The 12,426-nt window shown below is 49.6% G+C and overlaps 1 protein-coding gene and 1 long non-coding RNA gene across 2 annotated transcripts; both read left to right on the top strand.

Moving 5' to 3' along the window:
- The first annotated feature begins 519 nt into the window (after nt 1–519).
- LOC311579151 (large ribosomal subunit protein uL16-like) lies at nt 520–1,280 on the top strand. Its single transcript, XM_084749435.1, has one exon. The coding sequence runs from the start codon at nt 558–560 to the stop codon at nt 1,122–1,124; it is 567 nt and encodes a 188-aa protein (XP_084605561.1). The 5' UTR covers nt 520–557; the 3' UTR covers nt 1,125–1,280.
- A 9,333-nt stretch (nt 1,281–10,613) lies between these two features.
- LOC311579695 lies at nt 10,614–12,425 on the top strand. Its single transcript, XR_014773229.1, has 3 exons — nt 10,614–10,883; nt 11,839–12,020; nt 12,280–12,425. It is a non-coding gene; the product is annotated as an uncharacterized lncRNA (long non-coding RNA).
- Nucleotide 12,426: the final 1 nt, after the last annotated feature.

Here is a 12,426-nt window from a genome sequence, read left to right as displayed (position 1 = left end):
TTTTTCTTTCTTTCATTCTTTCTTTCTTTCTTTCTTTTTTTTCTTTTCTTTTTTTTGTTTTTGTTTTTTGTTTTTGTTTTTGTTTTTTGTTTTTTGTTTTGTTTTGTTTTTTGAGACAGAGTTTCTCTGTGTAGCCTTGACTGTCCTGGACTTGCTTTGTAGACCGGGCTGGCCTCAAACTCACAGCGATCCACCTGCCTCTGCCTCCCAAGTGCTGGGATTAAAGGCGTGCGCCACCACCGCCTGGCGAAACCTTGTTTCAAACAAACCAATCATGTGATGGCTCCTGAGAAAGGACACATCTGGCCCTCACATGCACGTGTACACTCAAACACCTGTACCCCCCACATTCAGGGACCCATTCATACACACACACATACACACACACACACACACACACACACACACACACGTTGTAAAACACACACATCATGTGACAGGTCTCAAGCCCTTATGAGTTTCCTAAGAGCTAAGTTTGCCCGGACCCGGGACAGGATGTTTAGAGTGAGTTACGCTTTCTTTTCCTCCGGCGCGCCACCGACGATCCAGTTGTCATTATGGGCCGCCGCCCTGCCCGGTGTTACCGGTATTGTAAGAACAAGCCGTATCCAAAGTCTCGTTTCTGCCGGGGTGTCCCTGATGCTAAAATCCGCATCTTTGACTTGGGACGAAAAAAGGCAAAAGTTGATCAATTCCCACTTTGTGGCCACATGGTGTCAGATGAATATGAACAACTCTCTTCTGAAGCGCTGGAAGCTGCCCGTATCTGTGCCAACAAATACGTGGTGAAGAGTTGTGGCAAGGATGGCTTTCATATTCGAGTGAGACTCCACCCTTTCCATGTCATCCGAATCAACAAGATGTTGTCCTGTGCTGGGGCTGACAGGCTGCAGACAGGTATGCATGGTGCCTTTGGGAAACCCCAGGGCACAGTGGCCAGGGTTCACATTGGCCAGGTCATCATGTCCATCCGCACTAAGCTGCAGAATAAGGAGCATGTGATTGAGGCTCTGCGTAGAGCCAAGTTCAAGTTCCCTGGCCGCCAGAAGATCCACATCTCAAAGAAGTGGGGCTTCACCAGGTTTAACGCAGATGAGTTTGAAGACATGGTTGCTGAGAAGTGACTCATCCCTGATGGCTATGGGGTCAAATATATTCCCAATCGTGGTCCCCTGGACAAGTGGAGGGCCCTGCATTCCTGAGGAGGGCTTCCACTGTGATGCTCTTCTGTACCCTACCAAATCCTGTTCAGTAATAAATCTCACAGCCAGAAAAAAAAAAATAGAATGAGTTACGTCTGTGACAGACGAAGCAACTTAGGACCCAATACACACGCAGAGTGAATTCCCTAGGCTGCCAGGCCCCTGGGTGCTACCTTCACTTAACCTCCTCCACCAGGGTCTACAATAGCAGTCCTTCCCCTGTGGGACCCCTTTGGGGTCACATATATCATAACCTATATATTAGATATTTACATTATGATTTATAACAATAACAAAATTACAATTTTGAAGTGGCAATGAGATGATTATATGGTTGGGGGAGGGGTCACCACAACATGAGGAACCCTATTAAAACGTCACAGCCTCAAGAAGGTTAAGAACCACTGGTCTAGAAGGTCCTCCGCCTGCTTGTGCGTGGCCAAGTCACCTAATGTCTACCACTGCTTGGTTTGTTTGAGGAAGGGTTTCGCCACGTAGCCCTGGCTGGTTCAGAACTTGCTATGTAGACCAAGCTTTACAGAAGCTGACAGGGTAGGCTTGGCTGGCTGGCTGGTGAGTCCCGGGTGCTTTGCCTGTCTCTGCCTCCCCAGTGCTGGAATTGTAATTGTGTGCCACTGTCCCTAGTATTTTACATCAGTTATTCAACTTGTGTGGCCATCCAGGCCCATCATCTGGCCTGGGCTAGCCTTGGCCTTTCTAGAGTCCGAAGAGCTGGTCCGAGCCTGGAAGGCCCTCTCCTCCTACGGAGGCCAACTGACTGACGCTGTGCAGCCCTCTCTCAGTCTTGGTTCCTGACTTGCTCTTCCCATTCTCCTGGTGTTCTGGTAGTGCTGGTCATTTCCTCCCGTCAGGCTAGGCCAGCAGTTGCCTATAAATAGAAGAGTGAGAGTTCTTACAGCCCAGTGAATAGTGCTGACTGACATCCTACCTCAGTCTGACTAGTCCTGAGTCACAGGCCCTGCCCGAGGCCCACCCTGGCTGGCCAGGCCCACACCACCGACACGCCTCAGAGGAAACGTTAGGGCTGCCTGAGGGTCCCTGGGGAGGCTGAACCAGGCTTACAGAAATGCGGCTGGCATTTCCTCCCTGTAAGGCCTGCCAGGGCTGCACTCCAGCTTGCTTGAAAGGGAGCTTGCCGAGGACCCTGTGTGAGAGAGCCACACAGAGGCAGCTGTGTGAAGAACTACCACGCCTGAGATTCAGAGAAGCCTCTCTCTCTCCTCTGACCCTCGTTAAAGCGTGGCCTCTGAAAAGCCCAAACCCACCGTTCCTGGTCATGAGTGGAAGCCAAGACCGGCCCAGCAGGCCCCATGTTGGAAAAGGGCTGACAGAAAGCTAGGTGGCATTGTATGGTGGGGCGCAGCTGGAGTGAGGACTCCAACTGTCACGGCCATCCTATTTGAGACTGGGAAGTCTGGACATGCTTACTGGCTGGGTTAGGACCACTGCCCATCTGCTAGCAGAATGTGGCAGGAGGTGCCAGGCAGACTCTGGTAGATCAAAAGTCTCCCAAAGGGCAGAGAGATTGTTGGCAGGGCAGCTGTGTGGATAGCCTAGGCCCATGGGAAACTCAACCCTAGCCGCCCTCAGACATCCATCCTACGGGGCCTTTGTTCTGGTCCCTCAGGACCCTCCCACACATACTCGGGCTATCTCATACTCTTGTTTAGAGAGCACTTTCTTCTTCTTCTTCTTCTTCTTCTTCTTCTTCTTCTTCTTCTTCTTCTTCTTCTTCTTCTTCTTCTTCTTCTTCTTTTCCTCACTGGATCTATTGGGTTATAGATGTGTCCCATGGGTAAAGGATTTGCTCATCCTTAAACAGCCGGCATAGATTGTCTTGTTGAGTTGATAAAAGGAAAGAAAGGGGGAGAAGGAAGGAAGGAAAAAAGGGAGGGGAAAGAAAGGAAGGAAAGAAAGAAAGATGGGCCTGTGCTTACATGGGCATGCACACGGTGTCCTTATATAGCTTAAGAACTCTGGGTAGCTCACTCCCTCACTGTCACTGTCCAAATCCCTCTCCCACTGGGCACCACCAGGGCAAGAAGCCCCAGCTGTTCAGTTGCATTCCTTGCGTTTGACCCGGGAGGAGTGAGACAGTTTCTGACTCACACATAGGCATCTGTGCTTTCTCAGTCCACAGGGACTAGGGTGGAGACCCGGCTCCTTCTCTAGATGGCAGGCACGTTTCTACCCTGTTTGCTGAGCTTCGCTAACTCCCTGTCATCCACAGTGGATGCCTTGCCTCTGCCGAATGGGTCCGTAGTCCACACCAAACCCTGGGGCACAGGGCATTTCTGCACTTCTATAAATACTCCTCCCTGCCCCCTTGGGGTCCAGAGGTGAGGAATCCTCCCGCTGAAGAGTTTGGCTCCTCTCACTTGGGCCGTCCTGGCACTTGGGCACCATGCAAAGTCTTGCTTTCACTTCAAGAACCATTGTGATCTCCTGTTTGTGCAGGGCTGAGTGAAGACGTCACTCAGAGCTTCTCCCCCGCCTCTTCTCCAACTTGACTTGAGTTATCAAGCGGCAAAGGGTTTACAAGGGTGGCCAAACTCCTAAAGACCCACAGCGATCTGCAAGTCAGGGATGGTTGGAAGCAGATAGCACTCTTTGGGTTGCCATGGTGACAGAGGCTGCAAATGGGCAGGGGTCTGAGACTATTATCCAGGAAGCATTGCTCCTCCCCCAAAGATAAACAGTGCTCCACAGAGAGACACTGAGCTGCCTCCTATTGGATGGAGAAGCTAGGGTCACAGTCAGGTAGCAAATTGGTCACCGGCATCCTCAGTGTTCCCTGTCTGCAGAAGTACTCCTGAAGAGAGACTGGGATTCGCTTGCTGACCCTCCTAGTCACTGGATCCTGGCCTGGCCCTGGCCTATCAGCACCAAGGAAGCTTTGAGAAGTGTGTTTGCGAAGGCACAAAAGTTCCCACCAGCTGCTGCACCTTCTCCAGCCCGTGCTGGTGGCCAGATGGCCTGACATGGCCCAGGACGTGCCTGAGGGGTGGGAGGGAAGAGCGCCTGAACTGTAGGCCAGGACCAGTTCCAGTGTCCAGAGCCATGAGCTCATCCAGACGTGAAGAAAGCTCTCTTTTGATGTGAGCCTGGGCCTGGTTGCCAGTGAGTAGAACTTCTAAGGCTCAGCCTGGTCAGGGGACAATACGGTAACCCTAAATCAGTGCTGCTGTGCCCCTGGAGGCATGGCAGGCCTTCCTCAAATGTCCCTCCCACAGATAACCTGCCACAGGCCACAAGAGGCTTTTTCATTTTTATTTCTTTTCTTTAAGACAGAGTCTAGCTATGTAGCCCAAGCTGGCCTCAATCTCTTTATCCATCTCCGTTGACCCTCCTGAGTGCTAGGACTAAAAAAAAAAAAAAAAAAGAAAAGAACCTTACTTCCTAGTATATACATGCAAGGCCCTAGGTTTGACTCTCCAGTACTGAAAACAGGTAATAAACTTAGACATAAAACCAGATCAAGCCTTGGCCTCTCCACTCAATGTGACATCATCTGTGCTCAGTCTGCTCTGCGTTCTATAGTCCCTCCCGTTCCCTCCACATCCTTGGTGCTGTTCTGAAACAAACCCCAGGGATGACATCATCTCATATATAAATATTTTGGTATGTGTCCCCACAAGGACTGATCCTGACAAAAAGCCTGTCAGGAACCACGTGACACCCCCCATTAGCACGCTAAAGTGATCAATTATCCCCACTATTAGCAAAGACCCGCTTGATGCGTGGTTTCTGTTTATTGCTGAATTGCTTTTTGTCCGTTTAGGTTTAGACCCAAATGATGCCTGCACATTGCCACTGCTCGGTACGTCTCCCGAGCCTCTTCTGGTCTCAAGGTTTTTTGGTTTTCTTTGTTTGCGGTTTATTTCGTGGGAGAAGCCAGGCTGTTTTGTGGCGTCGGGCTGTATCTGGACTTTGCTGATTGCTGCTCTGTGGTGTAGTCCGACAGGTCCCTCTGTCCGCTGCTTCTCCTGTAAATGAGCACTTAGGCATTAGAGGCTGGGTCAGGGTTGTGTGTGCTCTGGGGTTTGTTTTGGCATTGGATTCTGTCAGGAGACTACACGTGGTGGACACTTCTCATGAGTGTGTGTGCGTGTGTGTGAGAGAGTGACAGCAACCATTGTTGTGTGTGTGTATTTGATACTGGTTTTGAGACTGGGTCTTATTATGCAAATTGATTCATGAAAAAAAACTGAAAATGGGCCGGGTGGTGGTGGTGCACACCTTTAATCCCAGCGCTTGGGAGGCAGAGGCAGGCAGATCACTATGAGTTCGAGGTCAGCCTGGTCTACAAAGTGAGTCTAGGACAGTCAAGGCTACACAGAGAAACCTTGTCTCAAAAAGCAAAACAAAAACAAAAACCCAAAAAACAGAAAATGATGTCTATATACATACATGTGATGTATATAGCATGTATGTGTGTACATATATGTATAAACATATATGTATAAAATATATGTTTATGTATGTATGTATTTCTTATTTTGAGGCAAAATCTCACTTTGTAATCCAGGCTAGCCTTGACCCTTCAATCCTCCAGCCATGGCCTCTCAGTGCAGGATTACAGGCGTGTGCCACCACCATACCATTTGGTATTAGAATTCGCTCATGTTGCACTGATTGGTCGAAATCTGTCTATAAAGGCCTGCCATCCCCTTGCACTGGTTGCAGATTCTGCTTAGTTGGTACTTTCAAAGCTTTTCACCTTCCTCACTGGACCCCTAAGGTAAGTGGCTTAAAGCAGGCAGATTCCTCACCAAAGAACACAGCAAACTGGGTCTGCATGCATTCCCAGGTAGACTGCGCCTGCAGCCTGGCAGAGTAAAAGGCTCTAAAGTCTGAGATCTAGGAACTCACACTTGAATGCAGGACCTGCCAGTTGTAAGCCCTAGGACACGCACAGGCAGATCCTGGGACATGGGCTGCTTCGTAATGTGGGAATCCTTTCTCATCAGAACTGACAAAGGTCTGTGCATTCCCAGCATTACCACTTGGGCCCAGGGCCCCTCGGCTGCTTCAGCACCTGCCTGGAAACCCTGTCTTCCTCCTGGCCAGCTCTGGAAGGGAGAACATTCCTCAGAGGGTTCAGGCTTCCCCTAGCAAGCTTTGGTTAGACACCATCACGGATTTCAAGACAGGGACAGCAGAGGACTCGGCCAGGCATAAAGTTCCTTTCAGAGCATAGGGCTTTGCTCGACACTTCCTCTGGGCCCCAGGAATCTGGTCCTGGGCGTGAGTTTGAGAGCACGCGGACACATTTCATCTAAGTCGGTGTCTTAGCTACTATTCTAGTGCTGTGATGAGACACCATGACCAAGGCAGATTATAGAAGAAAGCATTTCTTTGGGGCTTTGCTTACAGTTTCAGAGGGTGAGTCTATGACCACCACGGCAGGAAGCAGGCAGGCCTGGCGATGGAGTAGTAGCCAAGAGCTCACATCCTGATCCAAAGGCAGCAGGCAGCAGGCAGAGGAAGAGACTGGGCCTGGCATGGGCTTTTGAAACTTCAAAGCCCACTCCCAGTGACACGCCTTCTCCACCAAGGCCCTGCCTCCTAAGCCTTCCTAAGTAGCCTACCGAGTGGGCCTACAGGAGGCCATACTCATCCAAACCTCCATAGTGAACAAAGACTGAATGTGAAAGTTAAGACACACGAGCCGTACGCAACAAACAGAGATCAAACCAGCATTGTTTAAAGGGGGAGTTTAGGGCCAAAGGGGGTGCTCAGTGCTAGAGCATTTGCCAAGCAAAGATAAGGCTCTGGCTTCCACCCCTAGTACAACACACACACACACACACACACACACACACACACACACACCAGAGGGCGGGTTATAGTGAACAGTACCTGGCAATCATAGTCCCAGGAAGTCGCTGTTGACGAGACCAAGGGTCTCCGGCGTGCAAAGTGAGTGCTCTACCCCTAAGCTACACCCCAGCTTGCTTTTTCGTGAGTTAACTTGTGGCCAAAACCATAACAACTTTGGTTGTGAAGTGGAAGAGACAATAACATGGACAGGGCAAAAAATGACAGGTGGCCCAGTCAGGCGTAGTGGTGGTGCACACCTTTAATCCCGGCACTCGACGGGAGGGAGGCAGGTGGATCTCTGTGAGTTCGAGGCCAGCCCGGTCTACAAAGAGAGTCCAGGATGGCCAAGGCTACACAGAGAAACCCTGCCTTGGGGGTGGGGGGGGTGGGTGGTGGGAAGGATTTAAAACAAAAATACGTCTAAAGTTAACTCCAAAGAGAGGACACTGAGCCAGAGGAAAGCAGGCTCTAGACTCTGGGTGTCCTGTAAACTCGGAGGATGAAAAGGACTATGCTAGAGCTGGGGTGTTGGCGTATGGCTGTGACTGCAGGATTCGGGAGGTGGGGGCAGGAAGACGTGGGCTGAATGGGCCTCTGTCCCAGAGACAAGGAAGGAGTAGGGTAGGGCCACAGGTGAGCTCAATTCTCACGCTTCTTACCATGGGTGTTGGTCTAAAGTTAGAAGCCACGAAAGAGGTGGATAAAGGCGTTAACTTGTGTCATGGAACACACAGAAGGAAGTAGGTGAAACGGTTTGTTCTCAGTGAAGCTGGCGCGAAGCGGGAGCAGAGCAGGAGTCTGCTCTCCTCCACAGGCTCTTCTGTCCTGATTACTTAGCATTCCTGTATTATCTTGATAATCATTCAAAGGGAAAGCGGGGGGGGGGGGGGGGGGGGGAAGGTAGCTATTGCCCATATAAGGTGGTCACAGAGGGTGTCTTAGGGTTACTACTGCTGTGATGAAACATCATGACCAAAATCATGTTACAGAAGAAAGGGTTTGCTTTGCTTATGATTCCACAGCACTGTTCATCGTTGACGGAAGTCAGGGCAGGAACTCATACAGGCAGGAACCTGGAGGCAGGAGCTGATGCAGAGGCCATAGAGAGGTGCCGCTTACTGGCTTGCTTTCCATAGCTTTCACAGTCTGCTTTCTTAACCCCAGGGCCTTCCCACATCAATCATTAATTAGGAAAATTAATTAGTAAGATGCCCAGTCTTATGGAGGCACTTTCTCAATTGAGGTTTGCATCTCTCAAATGACTCTAGCCTGTGTCAAGTTGATCTAAAACTAGCCAGCACAGAGGGAGGGGGCTGGTCTCAGCCAGTTGCCTCGGGTTTTCATTTTTCTCAGGCTCTATTATGTAGCTCCTGGTAGATGGAATCTGATACTTACAGCTTAGTGATCCACAAGCAACATCGGGAATACTGTGTTTGGATCACGCCCAGTTCTTGAGCCTAGCAAGGTAGGCCAGATTACGATTGGCTTCAGCGACGTCATGTGAGACCCCTTGGTTTTCAGGGTGGTTAAAATATTCCAGAGCCAGAGAAGGATAAACAGTCTGTGGGCCCATGGGATGCCTTAGCAGGCAGGGGAGCTTGCTGTGAAAGCCTAGAGACCTGAGTTCAATTCCCAGGTCCCGTGCGAAGGGGGAAGGGGGAAAACGGACTTCCTAAATCTGACCTCCACATGTGTACTGTAGCAAGTCCTCCTGGACAGTAACAGCAACAAATAAATTGCTGGTGGTGCAGGCCAGGACTATCAGCTACGCAGATGGCAGGGGCAAGAGGATCACAAGCCCAAGGCCTGCCTGGGTTTTGGAGTAAGGTCAAGGTAGGGCTTGGGCGACTGAGACCTTGTCTCAAAACAAAACGAAATTTAAGGGCTAAGGGATAACTTAGTGTTTTCCTAACATATGCAAGACCCTGGGGTTAATCCCCAGCATAGGTATATGTAGACACAGAGAGAGAGAGAGAGAGAGAGAGAGAGAGAGAGAGAGAGAGAGAGAGAGAGAGAGACAGAGACAGAGAGAGACAGAGACAGAGAGAGAGAGACAGAGATGGGGGAGGGGGCAGTTCTCAAAGGAAGAAGTAAACTACAACTTGGGAGGAAGAATGGATGCTGTAGGGATGGAGGGAGACGTTCCTGGTACTAAGACTTTACCATTGGCTCATCCTTGGTACCAAGTGCAAAATGTATTAGATGTAGAGATGGAGATGGATGCAGCTGAGACTGGGAGGGAAGATGAGAGAAGATGCCACCCGAGACAGCGCAACAACGTCCAGCGCCCCTCTCCACTCCAGGCTCCAGCATCCTGCACAGCGGTAGACCCAGATCCCCTTTCTGTCCAGGACGGGACTTTACTCCTCTGAGCCTGTTTCTCCACCGGTGAGATGAGACGAAAACTCCAGGCTGGCTTGAGCGGATGTCAGGAAGCTGAGTACAGGGCTTGGCACACGGTTGCTATTTCCCTCACACCCAGGGTCTCACCCACTGACTCTGCCTTCCCTTTGGCCACAGATAAGCCACATTCACTCCAGCTTGCTTAGACCAGGCTCTCTTCCTTAGAGGATTATCTGGTCTGTAGAAGGGTGCCATCCAAACACATACAATCACCTGAAAACTGGCCTAAAACCATCAGTACCTTCCCTTACCCGATAAACCACAAGCTCCTTGAAGGCAGGAAGAGGCCTGGTACCTCAGAGACCCGCACACTCACATAGAAATGTAAAATTGAGCATATGAACAGATAGACCCATATATGAAGCTCAAGATGGAAAATCTTCATTAAAACATCGTGAGACCAGTTTACCACCACAGACTCCTAGAAGCCACTCCAGCAAGGACAAGCAGAGAAGGCAAAATGGTCTCTCTACATGAGGCCTAAAAGGTAGGGCACACCTAAGAGGAAAATTGGCAATGGACCTGCTTTAATATGTCTGTGAATTACCTGGCACCCTGGCTCTGTGAGCAGCAATAGTGTTCTCTCTCTCTCTCTCTCTCTCTCTCTCTCTCTCACACACACACACACACACACACACACACAGAGCCTTACATGTGAAAGGCAGAGCCCCTGAGGATCCTGGGCTGTGCACCCCTTGGCTACACTGTCTTGTTTTTACAGTAAATTGTAACAGTAAGCCTGAATTAGCACGACAGTACAAATGGGGAATTTGACTGACATCTTCCTAAAATGATCAAGGACTAACAAGCTTCTGGCATGGCTGGATCCAGGCACTGCAGCGACCTCTTCGCAGCTCAGTATCCTGCCCCCTCCATCCCTGTACCATTCTGACTTGGCTGTGGGTGGGGTGGGAGGGGATGGTGCCATTTACTTCATGGGAACTGAGATGGGAAGGGTGAAAAATGACTACAGTTTCCACCCCCCTGTTAATGGGGAGGATACAGAATGTCAGAGAGGAAGGGATGTGACGAAGAGACATCATTGCCAGTGACTTGGGTCACCCTCTGTGTCCCCTCTCCACCACACCCCAGCAGCTTGTCCTCCATTGAGGGCCATTCATTTACTCATCTTCCTTTGTACCCATCCTCTATTGAAGGCCAGCTGGGTCTCCTGGAAACCTGAGCTTTTCGCAACAGGCTGAGCAGTAAGACTACCCTCCTACCTCTCACTGGTCCAAGTTCATCCCTCATCATGAACTCATGCACTGTGGCCCCTCTGGCCACCTTCTGGGAGCCTGTTCATGTCCTGGGCTGCTGTCTACTGGGGTCAGACTCAGATTCTGTGGGGGGGGTCCCATGGGATCCTCAGCCACCCCAGAAGAAACAGCCAAGGACTCGATGGAGAGACGGAACTGAGGGGCTTTGAAGCAGCAGGTAAGATATATGTGACACGTCTGTGCCTCAGTTTCCCTTGTAGTTCCTCCCTCCAGAGCTGGAATAGGCATGTGTGGGATGGAGAACAAAGCAAAGTAGGCTGGCCATGGGTACAGGCATCAAGTTATTGTGTAGTTTAAATTCTGATTTCCTGCCTAAATGTTGTGTAAATTCTGCTCCCCAATTTGTCTCCCTGGTATGTCAAAGCAGCCTACAGCCAATCAGTGAGCAAGGGAGGGACTAGGACTGAACTTCCTGCCAGTCATGAGAGGGAGGAGTTAGAAGAGGAAGTAGAGGATGGAGCCAGGGGATTCAGCCCGGGGTAGAGGTCCAAGGAAGATCAAGAGGAAGGAACTGGTACCAAGGAAAGCTATAAAGTGCAACTGTTGCTGGGAGTAATATAAAACAGCACAGAGGGTTAAGAACAGACTTAAGCTGCTCAGATTGTGTTGTGAAGCCTTGTATTATAAAAGAGTCTCAACTGCTTGTATGATATCTGGGTTAATACATAAGAGAAACAAACACCATTTTGTATAAATAACTTCAACAATCGGTGCCCAACGTGGGGCTTGAACCCACAACCCTGAGAGTAAGAGTCTCATGTTCTACTGACTGATATAGCCAGGCTTTTGGAAGCTCCTTGTTTGCACTTCCTATATATTTAGGTAATATTTTTCTTTCTTAAATCTCTGATGGTGTTGAAGACTAGATACTTAGTCTCCTAGTTAAATTTAAATTGTTTAGGATGATAGAAATTGATAGATAGTAAAATACTTTATACATATGTAGCTCTTACCTAATAATTTTCATAGTTGATATATTACATATAGTTTTTTTATTGTAAGAAAATGAGCCTTTTATTAGACTAAAAGGGGGAAAATAAAGGCATAAGGTTATTGTGTAGTTTAAATCTGAAAAGTCAGTGGGGCCCAATGGTGAATGTCTTTAATCCCAGCTCTCAGGTGGCAGAGGCAGGAGGTTCTCTGAGACTTCAAAGCCAGCCTGGACTACATAGTGAGTTCAAGGCCAACCAGAGCTACACAGTGAGACTGTCACAAACAACCAACCCTGAAAGGTCTTTGCTTTGGCACCGTTGGACACAAGACTATCATGGAAGGTGCCCCAGTGGGTTCACAGGTAAAGGAATAGAATCCTTTATTCCAAGGGATGAACTAGGTGGAGACCAGAAGGGAGTCGTGGCTACGGCAGCTACGAGAGGGTCAAAGCTGAGATGGTCAGTCTGACCTCCTCTAGATGCCCAGGAGGAACCCACAACCAGTTGATGTCAACCAAAAAGAAAAAGGTTTGTGTGTGTGTGTGTGTGTGTGTGTGTGTGTGTGTGTGTGTGTGTGTGTCTGGGATGTGTTTGTGACAGCACAAGTCTTTCTCCCTGCAGCTTGGAGTGGAAGAGGGGTAGCGTCAGGGGAGCTCTGAACTCTTGTGGAGGGAAGTGATCTTGGCTCTGGGCACACATCTTTCCAGAGTTCATCTCCCATCCCTGGAACCTGGAATTCAGTGAGAAAACCACTGAGCTTCCAAGTGG

The sequence above is a fragment of the Acomys minous genome (genome assembly GCF_964271855.1).
Source record: "Acomys minous genome assembly, chromosome: 12".
Lineage (NCBI taxonomy): Eukaryota > Metazoa > Chordata > Mammalia > Rodentia > Muridae > Acomys > Acomys minous.
The sequence above is the reverse complement of the archived record's forward strand: the minus strand, read 5'-3'. Positions and strand labels throughout refer to the sequence as shown.

Coding starts and splice junctions, on each gene's coding strand:
- LOC311579151 (XM_084749435.1), top strand. CDS start 558: ATGGGCCGCCGCCCTGCCCGGTGTTACCGGTATTGTAAGAACAAGCCG.